This window comes from Ovis aries, chromosome 24 (assembly GCF_016772045.2).
Source record: "Ovis aries strain OAR_USU_Benz2616 breed Rambouillet chromosome 24, ARS-UI_Ramb_v3.0, whole genome shotgun sequence".
Lineage (NCBI taxonomy): Eukaryota > Metazoa > Chordata > Mammalia > Artiodactyla > Bovidae > Ovis > Ovis aries.
In genome coordinates this window covers 4586095-4603668 of record NC_056077.1, presented here as the reverse complement: position 1 = coordinate 4603668, position 17574 = coordinate 4586095, and the positions used below count along the sequence as shown (strand labels likewise).

Sequence of the window (17574 nt, the reverse complement as noted above, 5' to 3'; positions counted from 1 at the left end):
CTGGAGCAGAGAGAGGGTAAAGCAGTTGAGGGAGGGAGGAAGCTGAGCCTGTCCCAAAGAGGGCCCCTGGCCACCCTCCCTACCTAGCCCCTCCCAGGAATAAGCAGGCCCGTGGCCCCCAGGGCAGACCTGACCGCTGCCTGAGACCTACCGTCAGTACTGACTGACTCGGGAGCCAGGTCCTGGGCACTGCTGGGCCCACAGACCTCCAGTGAGTCGGGCTCCCTCTGCTCAGCCTGGGAGGGGTCATCCTTTTCTCGGGCGAGGGCAGGCGTCCACCGGGGAATGTGAGAGGTGCCCTGGGAGATGAGCTCGTTCAGGTAATGCTCGATCACCTCCTTTCCCTGGAAGCCAGAGACACATCAGTACCGCAAAAGCCGGCCAGGGAGTCACCCATCACGGGAGTCACCTGTCACTGACTCCCACCCCAGCCCAACACGTGGCTACAGAGCAGTTGAAATCAGCAGGTCCAAATGGAGAAGTGCTGGGCACGCTAAATACACACTGATTTCCAAGACTTAGATGCAAACAAAGAAATTTAAATAGCCCACAGGTAAGTTTTACATTTGTATATTTTGTATTTTAAAGTATATGTTAAATATTATATATTTATAAATATATTTTTAAATATTATAAAATATTATATATCTTATATTTTTATTTGGCTACCTGATGCTAAGAGCCAACTCATTGGAAAAGACCTGATGCTCAGATAGATTGAAGGCAGGAGGAGAAGGGGGTGGCAGAGGATGTGATGGTTAGATAGCATCACTGACTCATGAATATGAGCAAACTCCAGGAGATAGTGGAAGACAGAGAAACCTGATGTACTGCAGTCCATGGGGTTACAGTGAGTTGGACATGACTTAGCAATTGAACAAATTTTGTATTAAAAACATGGATAGAAACGTAACTTAATTAAAATAAAGTTCACCTGTTTCACTGCTCTAACAAGCCTCTACTCAGTGATGGTCTGAGATCTTTAAACCAAGCACCGCACAAAGTCCCCATCCTAGACCAGATGCTTTCCATGCATCATCTCACATGATATGACTTGATTAGCATACCCATTCTACAGATGAGGAGACTGAGGTTGAGGAAGGTTAAGGGTCTCGGGATTGCAGATCAGAGTCTGCAGGCTCCAAGGTCTGTGCACCTTCCTCCCCATGACCGAAGGAGCCTGCCTCTTACCCTCTTGACGTTGGCCGTGTACTGCCTCATGGCGATCTTCTCCAAGGCACTCTCAAAGCCAAAGAAGGACCGGATATCGAGTGAGGCAGATTGCTCAAAGCACGTCCAGTCTTCATTCTCAGGGTGGACCTGAAAAGCCAGGCAGGGGCGGCAACACAGTCTCAGTGTGGGGGATGACATGCCCTCTCAGGGGGCTCTCTTGGTGACCTGGACCTGGGCAGAGCACACAGTGGGCAGGATGTCACAGCAGTACCAGGGGGCTCTGCCCAGAGAACAATGTGAGGTCTAAACCTTAGAGAAGACAGCCTTCTCAGGAGGGACCTGAAGAAAGTGAGTCCAAAGTTCCAGTCCCTTAAAAATTATACATACACAATGATGGACCTCCCTGGTGGTCCAGTGGTAGGGAATCCACCTGCCAATGCAGGGGACACAGGTTCGATTCCTGGTCCAGGAGGATTTTACTCACCATTGGGCAACTAAGCCTGTGCACCACAGCTACTGAGCCCGTGGACCCTAGAGCTTATGCTCTGCAACAAGAGAAACCACTGCAGGGAGAAGCCTGGACACTAGGGAGTAACCCCTGCTAGCCGCAACTAGAGAAAACTCACGTGCAGTGACAAAGACCCAGCACAACCAAAACTAAATAAATTTTTAACAAAGTATACGTATGTGATATATTTAAATTAATATCTAGTATATCATAAATTATGCATAAATACTATATTTTAAAATGTATTCGTTGTGAAAGTGTTAGTCACTCAGTCATGCCGAATCTGTGACCCCTGTGGACTGTCCATGGAATTCTCCAAGAATACTGGAACGGGTAAGCCATTCCCTTCTCCAGGGGATCTTTCCCACCCAGGGATGGAACCTGGGTCTCCCGCATTGCAGGCGGATTCTTTACCGTCTGAGCCACCAGGGAAGCCCCACACGTAACAATATATGTGTTTATTTCAGCTGTGTCTGTGAACTGCCGGTGTCAGGAGCTCCTGCGTCTTCTCTGACATCTCCCGGGGAGGGCCGGGGCCGCCAGGACCTCACCGACTTCAGGGCTCGCCCGGTGCGTGGGGGATCCAATCCCTGCGGGCAGCCCCTGACTCACCCTGTAGCTGCAGTTCTCCTTGACCACCACGCGGCTCGCGAAGGTCTCGTTGTGCGCTTCAATGAAGAGCGTCCTCTCCTTCCAGTTCAAGACGTTTCTTTGCACGAAGACCACGTGCTCCACGCCTGCGATCTGCAGGAAAGAGGCAGCAGGGGTGTGCAGGCTAGACGTGAGGTGGGGGCTCGGGGCGCGAGTCCCGAGGACTGTCACCACCAGCCCAGTCCGGATCCCTGGATCTCTGAATTCGAGGATCCCCGAACTTGGTCCCCTGCCCGGCGCCAGCCCACCCGCTGGAGCCCGGAGCCCTGACTCCAACCCCTTTCCCCCACTTCCGGGACCCTGGGACTCCCTGTTGGCCCTAGTTCTCTGGACAAAACCCAGTCTCAGCCCAGCCCCCTGGCCCTCCCCTCCCCTGGACCCGGGAGGCCCCCAGTCCAGAACGCGCTCCAAGCACCGACACACGCGTGTCCCCACGCCTGAACCCCGCCCCCGTCCCAGGTCTCCGCCCGCCACGCCCCACCCCGGTGCCGGCCCCTCCTCCGCGGGGTCCCCGGTTCCCCAGGGACCCCCTCCGCGCCCACCTTGCGCAGCAGCCTCGGGGCCTCCACGCGCAGCCGGCAGCTCCGCTCCACCACGTGCACCGCGCCGTCGGCGCTGCGGAACTCGCGCAGGACCTCGCTGCCCAGGAACACCGGGATCTGCGGGCAGGTGGGGAAGCGCTTCTCGTAGGCCTGGGGTGGGGGGGGGGCGTGGGGGGCAGGTGAGCGCCAAGGAGGCCGGGGCGGCCAGAACACCTCCTCCCTCCCCCCAGACCTGGCTGGGCCTTTGTCTCAACTCCAGGACGAGTCATCCAGAGGAGAAGGGCGTCTTCCCTGGGGAAAGAGCGGTGAGCACTGACCCTATTACCACAACGGTGGTCTTAACCTCTGTTCTGGAGCGTGCCTGAGCGCTGATTGGCAAATCACATTTTGACTCTCTGTGTGAAATGAGATATTTTCTGCCCTACAGCTCTACGGGGGAAACAAGCCTTTTCCAAATGCAAATATCTGAGCCCAGGTGACACAAAGCCAGCTCTCTGGAAGACGTCAGGTACTTCCTCCCTGTTGAGCAGCTGGGGAGAGGAGAGGAGACCTTCCTCCACACTGGCCATCTCTTACCGTAAACAAGGGATCAAGGAATTCGTATGTGAATAAAGAGAGCAGGATTGGTCCCAGATAGCTAGATGCATATGAAATAAATTATTTCAGCAAGCCCCGACTCGTCTATCTTCCTATACATAGAAGATCGCTAAATTTCTCCATATGAGAGATTTAGCTTTTCTTAAATTAAGAGTAATTGTTTAATATTCAGATTACCTGCCCCTTGCTGCAAACTTGTATATGGCCTGGCTCCTCCCCCACCTCCTGGGGGTCAGCTCTCTCCCTCTCACCTGAGATGCTATCCCTGGGACTCCAATCATTCCCACAGAATAAAACATTCTCACAGAATAAAACCTAACCCTCAACTTTTAGGTTGCAGGTGTTGTTGTTTTTTTTCCAGTTGACTTACATTTGACTTTTTGCCCTCCGAAGTGGGCTAGTTTGGGGCATTTTAAAAGAAGGCATGTTTTTTGAGGGGGGGGGACAAAAAGATGACAAAACCAACACTCCTTCACAATTAAAAAAACAAACAAGACTCAACAAAGTAGGAATAGAAGGGAACTTGCCCAACCTGATAAAAGGGCACATACAAGAACCGCAGCTAACAACATGCTCAGTGGGAAAAGACTGACACTTTCCCTGAAGATAAATTTGAACTGTGGTGTTGGAGATGACTCTTGAGAGTCCCTGGGACAGCAAGGAGATCCAACCAGTCCATCCTAAAGGAAATCGGCCCTGAATATTCATTGGAAGGACTGATGCTGAAGCTGAAACTCCAATACTTTGGCCACCTGATGAGAAGAACTGACTCATCTGAAAAGACTGTGATGCTGGGAAAGATTGAAGGCGGGAGGAGAAGGGGACCACAGAGGATGAGATGGTTGGATGGCATCACCGACTCAACGGACATGAGTTTGAGCAAGCTCCAGGAGTTGGTGATGAACAGAGAGGCCTGGTGTGCTGCAGTGCATGGGGTCACAAAGAGTCGGACACAACTGAGCGACTGAACAGAACTTCCCCTAAGATCAGGAACTAGGTGGGGATGCCTGCTTTGGATTTAGCCCTCTCCTGGGGGTTCTAACCAGGGCAGTTAGGCAAGTGAAAGAAATAAAAAGCCTCCAGATTGAAGGATGAGAGGCCAGTTCCCTGAAATGCCAGGGTCAGAGCCAAAGCCGGAATCAGGGGCGGGTTGAGGGGTAGGGGCATGCCAGCATCCATGGCTGACAGTATTCAAGCAGGGTTTGCTCCAAGAGCCTGTCACAGCCACGTGGCCCGGAATCAGGATCAAAGTGAACTCCAGAAATAGGCGTGAGCTCCAAAAATAGTGCCGGCATCTGAGGACACACACCTCCTCCCCTTCCCTAGAGGGAGGTGGCACCACCCGGCTCAGAAGGGCAGAGGCAGGGGAGGGGCAGGGAAGTAATGCTTGGTGTCACTCAAGGTCCCACAAGGCCAGCCTAGCGCGCCCTCCACCACGGTCAGGAGGTCAGGGCTGCCTTCATGTGTAGAGGCTGGTTGCTTTGTGCAAACACACCAGGGGTCAGAATAATTCTCCTCCGGGAAGAATGCACAGTGGGGTTCCTGGGAGTCTGGAATCAGAGGGCTGGCAAGGGAGGCCCCCTGAGAACGGTCTCCCCGCTGTACATCTCAGGCCACCTTGAGCTCTCTCTCAGAGGAAGGCATTTTGGACTTCCCTGGTGGTCCAGTGGTAAAGAATCTATCTGCCTTGCAATACAGGAGACAGGGGTTCAATCCCTGGTCCAGGCGATTCCACATGCAGTGGGGAAACTAAGCCCCATGCACCACAGCTACTGAGCCTGCGCTCCAAAGCCTGTGCTCCACAACAAGAGAAGCCACGGCTAGAGAGTATCCCTCACTTGCCACGACTGGAGAAAGCCCATGCACAGCAACAAAGACCCAGCACAACCAAAAATAAATAAAGAATAAAATTAACCAGCAACAAAAAAGGAAGGCATTTATTTCTCCACTGAGGAAGGTGCTGCTTTAAGTAGAACTTGGCATGGGGTCCAGCACCTGGTTTGAAGCCCAGCTCCACCCCCTCCCAGAGGAGAGGCAGGTCTGTCTTTTCTCTAAGCCAGTTTCATCACCTGGAAACTGGGCACAGACCAGATTGAGTATCTCATGCAGAGCCTGGCACAGAGTAGGCACCCAGGATTTTTATTCTCCAGGCAACAGGACTCAAATGGTAGCAGTGCAGGTTTTTAAGAACCAAAAGCAACTCCCCTCCAGGCCCTTCTGAGCAGGGGGTCCAGAGGAACTGGGCTCGACCCCACCTCTGTGATGGGCAGAGGGGTGCTGGCTTTTTTTTTTTTTAATTATATGGAGGGAAAGGAGTGCATGTGTCAACTGGTCAGGCTCAGTTCAGGTTTCTGCTTCCCTGGTGGCTCAGATGGTAAAGCATCTGCCTGCAATGTGGGAGACCTAGGTTCGATCCCTGGGTCGGGAAGATCCCCTGGAGAAGGGAATGGCAACCCACTCCAGTATTCTTGCCTGGAAAATTTCATGGATGGAGAAGCCTGGTAGGTACAGCCCATGGGGTTGCAGAGGCGGGCACGACTGAGCGACTTCACTTTCTTTCTTTCACTTCTTTACCTTCTCATTGGGTGATGCTGGGCAAGTGACTTGCCCTCTCTGAGCCTCTGTCTCCTCATCTGTAAAATGGGCTGGTGGTACGGGTGCCATTAGATTGCATCTCAGGCACACGCTGAGCCTCAGCTCTGCTCCTCCAGCTGTGTGCTTTCTTCCATTTAATCCTCTAAATGATGTCCTCATTTGACGAATGAGGAAACTGGAGCCCAGAGAGGCTAAGTAACTTATCCAAAGTCATACAGTGCAAAATGGTAAACCTGGATTTGAATCCTCGGCTGACCCAGCTCCTACTCCCTCAGGAACCTCTTGCTTAGCAGTTTGGAAACAGCCCAGGGGTTGCAAACTTGCCGATGGCCCAAACAGCTCCAAGGAAGGAGACCAGGGAGGGGAATGACAGGCGGTGAGCTCAGCGCACACAGCCAGCAAGCATCACTGACTTCCTGTCTTAACAGACTCTAGCTGGAAGAGCCCTGTCTGGAGCCCCCAGATAACGCAGGCCCCAAGCAGGAGACGTGCCCTTAGCCACAACCCTCCTGACTGTGAGGGGGAAGGCACTTCTGTTTCAACAATGGTGCCACCCCCACGCACTGGGGAGACCCCAGAACCTAGGGAAGGCAGGGGCCCCAAAATAAGGAGTCTACCCCAGTGCCAGTTCTCCAGAGTCTGAGGCTGTCAGCCAGAGATTCCCTGGGGTTGTGAAGGCTGGCATTGGACACCACTGTTATGGTGACACTTACAGAGAGGGCTGACTGCACCACTGTGTCCTCACGACATCCTGTTGGGATGGAGACCAGTATTCCCCCATTTTACAGATGAGCAAGTTGAGCCTTGAGAAGACAGAGTGACCTGACTCTGACATCACAGGATCGGTAAGTGGAGGGGCTAGAGTGCAGGCCCCATTGACCCAGACCCCAGCCCCGAAAGCCTTGTCCTGCCTCTCAGAGGATGTTGGCTATGTCACAAACGTCAGTGGTTTGGGAATTCTCAGTCTTGCTGGACCTCTGCCTTTGGCAGTTCACAGGGTCTTACAGGACCATCCCTGTGTGCAGACCAGTTCACACAGCTAGTTTTATCCTTGCCTGAGAGCCTCAGATGCTGACCGCTGTCCCCACCAGGGAAGTCTGAACTTCTCCCTGCCAGATGAATGCATGGGGTGGCTGCCACAGGCACACAGGGCAGCAGAAGGATTCGATTTCAGCTCTTCTGCCAAGTGGCTGGAGAGGGGACTCACACCTGCACGCTCAGAAAGGAAGCTGGTCCAAGGCCCAGAACCCATCGGGACAGGGACAGAAGCTGGGGCAGGCAGAGGCCAACGGACACTGCCAATGAAGGTCTCCCACGGGCTGCCCATCCTGCCGAAATCTACATCGACACACTAAGCACGTGGACATGGGCGCTTGGATTCCTAGCCGGACTCACCCATCTCTGGGCTGGGTAAACTTAGTATATATATATATATGACTGCATCAGGCCTTAGTTTCAGCGGGTGGGCTTAATTTCCCCAGGACATGCAGGATCTTAGTTCGCCGACCATGGATCAAGCCAGCTTCCCCTGCCTTGGAAGGCAGATTCTTAACCACTGAACCACCAGGGAAGTCCCAGGGCTGGGTAACCCTTGAGCATGGCACTTCCTGTCTCTCCTTGTTTTCTCAGTCCTTCAGTTGTGCCCGACTCTCTGTGACCCCATGGACTATGGCCCACCAGGTTCCTCTGTCCATGGGATTCTCCAGGCAAAAATACTGGAGTGGGTAGTCATTTCCTACTCCAGAGGATCTTCCCTACCCAGGGATCAAACCCAGGTCTCCTGCATTGCAGACAGATTGTTTACCACCTAAGCCCCCAGAAAAATCCCGTTCCTTTCTGAGGCTTATCTATAAAAGGGAGTGTTGTGAAACCGCCCAGTGAGTGCTTGGCTGTACTAGTTTCCTTCTTTCCTGTCTCACAGCCGCTGAAGGAAAAGCCATCGGCCCTGAATCCCTAATGCTCGTCACAAAGCCTAGCACGCAGTTGACACTCAGCAGACATTTCACAATGAGTGAGTGAATGACGGGGTAGCTTAGCCAGGAAGGGCATGGACTCCAGGCTTGGGTCCGAAGCTCCGCTCTGCTCCTGAGCAGCTCTGTGACCTTGAACAAGCCTTCATGCTCTCCGTTCCTACCTTCCTTCATTTGTTACAAGCAGAATGAGAAAAGTGTTATAGCTCCCTGAGTGGACAGGGGAATAAAGGAATCGGTTTGGTAAACTGTTGAGAACAGGGCCGGGCACATGGTTCATTCTACAGAAGAATTTGTTCAATAAACTTAAATTTTAAAAAAGAGTGAGAGTCTATAAAATACAGAGAAACTATTTCTGCTAATCACTTGACAGCTGCTTCCTCCTGCCATCCCTCCTTCCTTCCTGCTCTTCCTCATGAAAATTCAAAGGAAGCTGGAACACTGCTTACCCCAAACCTTCCAGAGTAGGGGAAGAAGATGCAAAACGCACCCACGTATTCTAGCCCAATACCTCACCTTTCTTTCCCGTGCAGTGCTCATGCACTGAGCACGTGACCAGTCCTCAGGGGACTTCCTCATCCACTGCAGCTTCCTCTGCAAGCCTGGGAAACCCCATGACCAAGGTATCAATCCTCTCAGCGGCCCCCTACTTTTTAAGAATTGTGATACCATACCATAAATGCACCATACTCATTTAATACTCATACCATACCGTGACACTCATACCATAAAATGCTCCCTTTAAAGTGTACAGTTCAATGGATTTTATTAGAACGTTCACAAAGTCGTGCAAACATCACCACTGCCTAATACAAGAACGTTTCATCACCTGCAAGACAAACCCCGCACCTGGACTACCCTGGGGGTCCAGTGGATAGAGGTCTGCCTGCCAGTGCACGGGACGTGGGTTTGATCCCTGGTCAGGGAAGATTTCGCATGCCGTGGAGCAACCAAGCCTGTGCACCACACTACGGTGCCCATGTGCTCCGATAGCCTGTGCTCCGTAACGAGAGAAGTCACCACTAAGAGTAGCCTCTGCTCACTGCAACTAGAGGGCCTGTGCACAGCAACAAAGACCCAGCACCGGTGAAAAATAAGTTCATTAATTAAAAACAAGAAACGCTACACCCATCACGGTCACTCCCTGCCCAGGCAACCACTGATCCACTTTTTTTTAAGATAATTTTTTATGTAGACTGTTGGGTTTTCTGAATTTGTCACAATATTGCTCCTGTTTCACATTTTGGTTTTTTGGCCATGAGGGACGTGGGATCTCATCTCCTCAATCAGGGATGGACCCTCAGCCCCCTGCACTGGGAGGCAAAATCCTAACCATCGGATCACCAGGGAAGTCCCCTAAATCCACTTCCTGTCTCTCTGGATTTGCCTTTTCTGGACATATCATGTGAACAGAATCACAAAATACACGATATTTGGTATCTGGCTTCTTTCCCTGAGCATCAGGTTCTCGGGGTTCGTCCGTGTTGTAGCCTGTGTCTGTGCTTTATTCCTTTTCACAGCTGCCTAATATTCCCTCGTGTAGTGCTCCCAGCTCTTGGCAGAGCTGCTCAGAGTTGCTGGAGGAGCCATCAGACACCCGATGGCAGCAGCGTCATCTCAGCTGATGAAGGGAAGCAGGCATGGGAGAATCAGGGTGACATCATCCTGGAGTCTTTTGAAATGACTGCTGAATATAATAGATAGAAACAGCTGTGTCCAGATGGCCCCGTAGCTGAGCAACCTGCTGCTATTCTGGTTGAGGTCAGCTCAGGAGACAAAAGGATGGAGACAAAGGGTCAGAAGGACCCTGCAGGGGGCAAGAGCGGGATGTGGTGAAGTGGTGGGGACAAAGCCCTGGGTTTAGAGGCTACCCATGCTCCCTGCCAGCAGGGTGACCTCAACGTAACCTAAGACTCAGTTTCTTCCGGAAAAAAAGAGGATGATGATGACAACGACAATGATATCAACTTCGTGAGGCTTGCTGAGGAGACTAAAGGGAGCCATGATATGTAAGGCATGTCACACAGTGCCAGACACATTTTTCTAAAATGAGCAACAGGGAACCAACAGAGACCTGACTTGATATTTGTACAACCGTGTTGACAACAACATTGTTCACAATAGCCAAAAAGTGGAGACAACCCAAATGTCCGCTGAGGAATGAATGATTAAACAAACCACGGTCCAGCCATGGTCCCATAGGGGAATATTATGCAGCCGTTAAAAGAATGATGCAGGCTAAAATATGGATGCATCCTGAAAACATAATGCTCAGGGAAAGACGCCAGTCACAAAAGAACACATGCTATATGATTACACTTACATGAGATTCCTAGAGTCATCAGATTCATTGAGACAGAAAGTAGAACCGTGTTTGCAGGGACTGGGGGAGGGGAAAGTGGGGAGATAGTGTCTAATGAGAACAGAGTTTCAGTTTGCGAGGATGGAAAAGTTGCGGCCGCGGATGTCAGTGATGGGCGCAGAACAAGGTAACTGCACTTAATGCCACTGAACTGTACCCCTACAAATGATAAATTTTGTGTAATGTATATTTTACCACATTTTTTAGGAAAAGTAAGCCATCTGATGGATGGTTTCTAGCCCCAGCAGATCGGGATTTGCAATAGTGTTTCAGGTCTGTGTTTATTCGTCTGTAGTCAGCATCTCTGTCTCTAGGTTGCTTCCTTCCCCGCTGGATTTCCCAGTGGCCTCGTACGTACCACACCTGGGACACTGTAGACAAACAGCCAATATTTGCTGGTCCCCGCTGCGTTCACAACAGCGGTGCACCCACAGCTGTTGGCCAGTGCGTCCGCACCAGCGAGGCGCAGGGCAGCAGTTCCGTCCGTCTGTCCCAGCTTCCCAGTCCTGAAGCTGTGGCGTGAGGCACCGTTAGCGGGGCCTGGTGGCTATTCTTTCCTGCTTCTGTCCTTTCCTCTAAGGGTGGGGCCTCCTCTTGCCTGGCCTCTCCTGCCCTGGGGGAGCGCACAGCCCAGCCGCCCGGCCCGGCCCCGGGCACTGCTCGCAAGCCTGCTGCAGCTTCTCACCCACTCACAGGTCGCGCTGGGGCAGGGAACTCTCCTGCTCTGAACATGCTTCCTGCCCACGGACTTCCAGGATCACCTGGTGCCCCTGGTGGATCAGGGAGAGACAGGGTGGTAGCGAGGCCAGCCCAGGGGGTCTTGACATTTAACACTAGGTCAGGATGGTGATGGGAGGGAAACGCTGTTTTAGATTTTCCAAGTGTCTCAGGAATGCACCTGGCCTTGGTCACTCCTACTCCCCGCCCTACCAACCCCCCAGCCCGATCTCTCATTTCCGGGATGAAAATCCCTCCTCCAACCCACTTTCCACACCTTCCCAAATCTCCCAACATCCTTAAAGGAACAAACTGAGCCCTGTGGGCTCACAGAGGCCCAACTAAGCTGCATTCATTTCTTCAGAGAGACAAGTTCTGCCCCAGGGGCCTTGGCACAGACGGGCAAGCAGGCTGCCTCTCTCCACCCCTCCCTGCAAAGTGTGGCTGACTTAAAAGGCCTCTGGCTGCTGACCAATGGGCTCTTCTCTGTGTTCCCGGATGCATGCGTGCTTAGTCACGTCAGTCATGTCCCACTCTTTGCAACCCTATGGACTATACGTAGCCCTCCAGGCTCCTCCGTCCATGGAATTCTCCAGGCAAGAATACTGGACTGGGTTGCCATTTCCTCCCCCAGGGGATCTTCCTGACCCAGGGATAGAACCCACGTCTCCTGTGGCTCCTGCCTTGCAGGTGGATTCTTTACACCAGGAAAGCCCCTGTGTGTTCCTACAATGCCCTATTTTTTCTTTCCCAGCTACAAATCTTGCTACATGGTATTGCCTGGAGTGACTCTCATACACACACACACACACACACACTGCAAGCTCTGTGAGGGCAGGAAGGGATCATGTCAGGAGAACCAAGTTAAGACAATGAGAACAAGACAGACAAGGTCTCTGTCTTTCTGAAGCCTAATGAAAAAGACCCATATAAACAAACAAGCAAATTCCGTGTAAAGAAGAAGGCAAGCAAATTAAGAGAATAATGATGCATTTCAGGAAAAGTGCTAAGAATGACGCAGTTTTGTAGCCCTGGCACCTGGTACGATGCTCGGCATACTCTGGAAACTCAGTAAATATCTGTGGAATGTATTCACGTGTGCATTAACGCATGCATTCACAAATGAATGAGGGCCGAAAGCTGACCTCAGGACCCCCTGAAATCATAAGATGACTTTGCAGTGGATCAGCTCCAGTCTCCTAGCCCCAGTAGGAGCCGGTCAGGGCCCTGGAAGCAATCCAGGATGGAAAATGTTGCTTCCCTTAATCTGTTAGCAACGGGCTCAGATGACAGGCTCCAGGGAACTAATTTAAACACATTTAAATAAGGCCTCTGCTGCTTTATTAAAACTACATCTCTAACAATGATTCCCATGGCAACTGTCATTGACCTGGGCTGCAAGGATCTACCTTCAGTAGCTACTCCTTATTAATAACCCATTTGCTAAATTACAAGCTGTTTATCAAGACAAAAGTCCAGGTCTTTAAATATTTTAACACAAATGCTGCCTCTCACCTCTATAACCCTTCCTCCTCAGGATCAGCCAACCTATTGTCCAGGAAATTCTACTCCATGCCATCTTCCTTCTTAAGGTTTGCAGAATCTGAGATGACCTGAAGCCACAATGCTTTGAACCCCACAGGGACCCCTGGGCAGTGGACAGACAAGAGGCATGCAGGTCACTTTTGAAGCCACCTCAGCCACGGGCGCACAGATGTTTACTGAACATCAGAGTCAGAATCTGGAATGTCTGACTGTGTGCCCAGGCTATGGGGTCGTGCACACATGCCTGCTAAGTCGCCTTAGTCGTGTCCCACTCTGGGCGACACTATGGACTGGAGCCCCCAGGCTCCTCTGTCCATGGGATTTTGCAGGTCAAGAATACTGGGGTGGGTTGCCGTGCCCTCCTCCAGGAGGCTTTCCCAACCCAGGGCTCGAACTGGGGTCTCTTATGTCTCCTGCATTGGCAGGTGGGTTCTTCACCACTAGTGCCACCTGGGAAGCCCCTCTGAGGAGCGGGAGACTTCATTACTTCCGTTTCACAGATCAGAACCCAGAGCCAGGGGCCAGCCTGGAGAATCTGACTCGTAACCTCCACCCACTCAGGAGAAGAGCCCAGAGGAGCTGGAAGTCATTCACTACGGCTGTAGGCTGACCAGAGAGTGACCTTCAGAGCGCAGGTAACCAGAGTCCGCTGTCCAAACCACAGTCTTCACGTCCATACAGGATCTCCACAAAGACCCTGCCCCACCTCCAGGGACCCCACATTCAAAGGGACCAGGGATTCTGCCAGCCTTAGATACTAGCTGCCTCCATTGTCTTAACTGTTTTCCTCTGCTTACTGAGAGAATACACGCTCATTGTTCTGAACCCAGTAATACAGACCACTACCAAGAAAGGAAACAGCAAAGATCCCTGGAATTCCATGCTTCAGAAGCAGAATTCATGTCAAGGAATGACACCCATTCATTGAATTAGTTACGTTTTTGAAATGGAAGAGAAAAATAATTTTAAAAAAATAACGCTGGGTCTAGAAAGGTTACCTTCGTATTATTTTATAACCAATTCCACGAACACAGTTTCAGTGGCATGGTGGAATTTCTGCAAAGGGACGTTTTGATTCTCAAGTCAGTTTTGTTAAACAGAAAATCCAGAAGGCCAGCTCGTCTGGTCAGTCGGATGTGGTCAAAATAGCCGAGTTCATCCGAAACTTCCTCGGCATCTGACCCAAACTGAGGGCAAGTGTTCAGCCGAGAAACAATGACCGACATTAAGTGCAGAAAACCCCTTTTGTGCCCACACAGCGAGCAAGTTATGTTGAGCTATGCAGCTATTTTGGGGACAATGATGTTTTGTAAACAGTTGGCAAAGTGGCTTTGTCCGACGTTGGGGTAGTTTGGGGCCATTTTGCTGAACAAGGACTGTATGGAGATAAGGTAACACAGTATTTGAAAAAATACAAATGACAAATTGGCACAACACAGGTGATACATATCTGAAAACGTCTATTTCCTGCTGTACCCACAAGTATTTATCCATCAGCACCTAAAGATTATTAACAGCTACAGGAGTAAAGTGAGCCCTTCGGCCTGCACGTGTGGAACTCAAAGCTGATGAAATATGCTTCACATATTCCACTAGTCTCTTTTTTTGACTGTACTGGGTTTTAGTTGTGGCACGTAGGATCTTCATGCTGGGATCTTAGTTGTGGCATGTAGGGTATAGTTCCCCAACTGGGGATTGAACCCAGGCCCCCTGTCTTAGGAGCACCGAGTCTTAACCACTGGACCACCAGAGAAGTCCTCCAACAGTCTTAATACAGTCTTAAGTGCTACCTTAGTGGACATTTTTATTTTAAAATTCAATGATTGTAATTTTTTTTTTTTTTTTTGAGAATCCTAAACTTACTAAGGGTGGCTCAGTGGTAAAGAACCTGCTTGCCAATACAGCAGACGCAGATTCCATCCCTGGGTCGAGAAAATCCCCTGAAGAAGGCAATGGCAACCCACTTCAGTATTCTTGCTTGGAACATCCCACGGACAGAGGAGCCTGGCAGGTTAGTCCATAGGATTACAGAAAAGTCAGATACAACTTAGTGACTACAACAACAGCAACAGGAGTCCTGTTTAGAGACGGAAGGTGTAGGTTCAGAGAGGTTGAGTAACTTGCCCAAGGTCACCCAGCTTGTCGATGAAACCCCAGGCTTGCCCCTGCTACTTTCCTGACCTGGCATCATCCGCACATCACAGCACAGCATGATTACTCCAATGATGCTTCTTAATCTTTTACGTGACTATAAACATATATGTAGGTAGATTCACAGAAGAGATGTGGGGAGGACACACACAGAGCCTTCTATCCAACAATGAGAGCCACTGGATAGAAGGCTGGGATTAAGCAACCAAGAGTGGGATGAGGAGGATGGGGGTGGACTCTGGTGTTTCTTCCACTTTCAGTATCATCACTGATAACACCATGTGGTGTAATAACAGGGACAGCTGCATTTAGTGAGCACCTACTGTGTGCCAGGCACTGAGCCAGAGGCGCCAGGCACTGTTTCACTGACTCTTCATCACAACCCCAGAGCATCGCCCCTGTTCTATGGAATAGGGAAGCTCCGAGAGACAGAGTGATCACATTAAGAAGGAAAGCCGCAGCGGCCCGACCCCAGCACCTGCCCCGGAGGCTCAGACCTCTGATCCAGGAGGCCGAGGGTGCGGGAGCCAAGTCTACGTCCTGTAGCTCTTCTGAATCCCAATAAACAACTGCTAGCAGGCCCTTCCTGCCCACATGTGCCCCCTCTCCGCCTGGTCTCAGCTTCCTGGAAGGAGAGGGCAGGGGGTGTGAGAGCAGAGGGGGGACATGGCGGGTGCTGCAGCTAAACACAAGGCTCTGGAGTCCCCCGTGTGTGGATCCCAGCCCAGCTCCACCTCTTCCCACTGCCGAACCGAAGACCATCCTTGTCCGAGCATCAGTTTAACGCAGCAAAATGAGAATAATAGGAGCTATTGGGAATTAAACCAAACAATGTATGTAAAGACTTAGCAAACCCTCAACAAAAGGCTGCTGTCAGCATCTTCATTGTATACATACCATTATTATTATTATCAGTACACAAAATGACAGCAGCAGCTTGGCCCCTGATATCCTTTTTCCTGTCAAAGGAGACTGAGATAACAGATGAGCTTCAACAAGGAAAAGGAAGACCTTGTCTTGCTCAGTGTGCAAGGCTCCTAGAAGTTGTGGCAAAAGATGGGATGGCAGAGGGGTCCTGGTTAGAAGCTGGACCCATCGGGTCAGCAGAGTAGCTCGTTAATTCCTTCTGATCTAGGGGTTTGGGGTTTCCTTCTCCTTCCCATCATGGCTGACCTCTTGGGGCCCTCTGACTGTCACACAAGGGGCCCCAGAGTCAGGGGTCACTCACCACCATGACCAGCTCGAATGGATGCTTGTAGACACGGACAGGAGACTGGTACTTCTGCACCATGTTTTCAAAGGACCAGCGGCAGGAGCCGGCCAGGCGGGAGTGGGCGCAGAGCCTGGGTGAGGGCGATGGTGAGGGAGCAGCTCCCTCCAGCTGAAGCAGGAGCCCCGGCCTCAGCTCCCCCTGGCCAGGGGCAGGCCCACTACCCCTCTGGACGCCCCCCCCAACACACACACACATCTCCCCAGCTCTCAAAGCAAGGGGGCCAGTGTGAGCCCCAAGTTACTTCCAGCCAGACCCCCAGCACTTGCCCCGCCCATTACCCAATTCCCCAGACCACACTCGATCCTCAAGAGCAATCAGTATCCCCCAAACTTTCCTCCCTTCTCGCCCCGTCATGCTGGGAGCCAGTAAACTCCCATAAAGCCACCCTGCTGGAAACACCCCCACGATTCATTCGCCCATGCACCCCGCAAGAATCATTGCACTTGCGCTCCCATTTTCCTCCAAGATCCCCTAACATACACACACAGTCTTCACCAGATTTCCCACGCACTGGCTCTGCCACACAAGCACACACATGCACGACTCCCCTCCCACACGAGAGAGCCCTTGCACACGAACTCAACTTTGCACACACACCCAGCTCTGCAAGCACAGTTCCCTAGATGCGCACAGACATTGACACACATGCACACACACAGATGCAAACGCACGCACGCATGCACACCCAAGCCCCCCAAAAGTCCAACTCACCCTCGCCCTCGGAGTCTCCGGGGACGTAGACCCAGGGCTGAGCGAAGCTGAGCCCGCGGGAGTCCTCCGTGGCCTCCTGGCCCAGAGCGCAGCACTTAGGGCGGGGCGCAGCACCGCGATCGCCAGAGAAGTCCGAGCCAGCGATCGCTGATCCCGGGCTGTCGGGTCTTGCACATCCTGCACCCTCCGAGTTGGTCTGGGAGGGGACGGCTGGGCGGGAGCGCTCCAGGACCCAGGACAGCGAAGATCCCAGCCTGGCCTGGCTCCACCCCCGCCCCACCCCCGCCCCACCCCCCGACTCTGCCCCGGCCCCGCCCAGATTTACCTCCGGACAGGCCCCGCCCCAAACTGGCTCCACCCCGTCTTAGCTCCGCCCTTCACTTTACACAGCCTTCTTTAACCGCGCCTCCACCTCGGCCCTGCCTCCATACTGGCCACGCCTCTTGCAGACCCCGCCTCCACCGGGTCCCGCCCCTAAAGCACCCAGCCTCGGGGGTGGCTCAGCCCCAAGGAGACCCCGCCCCAAGGCTCTAACCCCAGTCTCACTCTGCCCCCAGTCTAACCCTTGCCCCTCCCAGCCCGGCTTGCCCCGGCTCAGTTCACGTTTGGCCAGTTCCCTAACGGGCAACCCCCTCCTCCTGGGCTCTGAGCCCAGTCCCTCCACTAGCCACACCCCAGAGCCCTCCTGACCCCGCCGGGGATCTTTCATTCACTTTGCCCGCTTTACAGAGCGCCTGCTGAGTGTCAGGACTTGCCAGGCGCTGGAGAGTTCTCAGTGA

The 17574-nt window shown here is 52.2% G+C and overlaps 1 protein-coding gene across 1 annotated transcript in view; it reads right to left on the bottom strand.

Moving 5' to 3' along the window:
- Positions 1-17062, bottom strand: part of SEC14L5 (SEC14 like lipid binding 5) — a 38098-nt gene extending 21036 nt beyond the window's left edge. Inside the window, exons 1-6 of the mRNA XM_042239950.2 lie at positions 16796-17062; positions 16040-16154; positions 2875-3024; positions 2294-2425; positions 1192-1320; positions 152-344 (exon numbers count right to left, since the gene is read on the bottom strand). Of these exons, the coding sequence (XP_042095884.1) occupies positions 152-344; positions 1192-1320; positions 2294-2425; positions 2875-3024; positions 16040-16102 (667 nt within the window). The 5' untranslated portion in view covers positions 16103-16154; positions 16796-17062. The remainder of the gene's footprint in view (positions 1-151; positions 345-1191; positions 1321-2293; positions 2426-2874; positions 3025-16039; positions 16155-16795) is intronic.
- Positions 17063-17574: the final 512 nt, after the last annotated feature.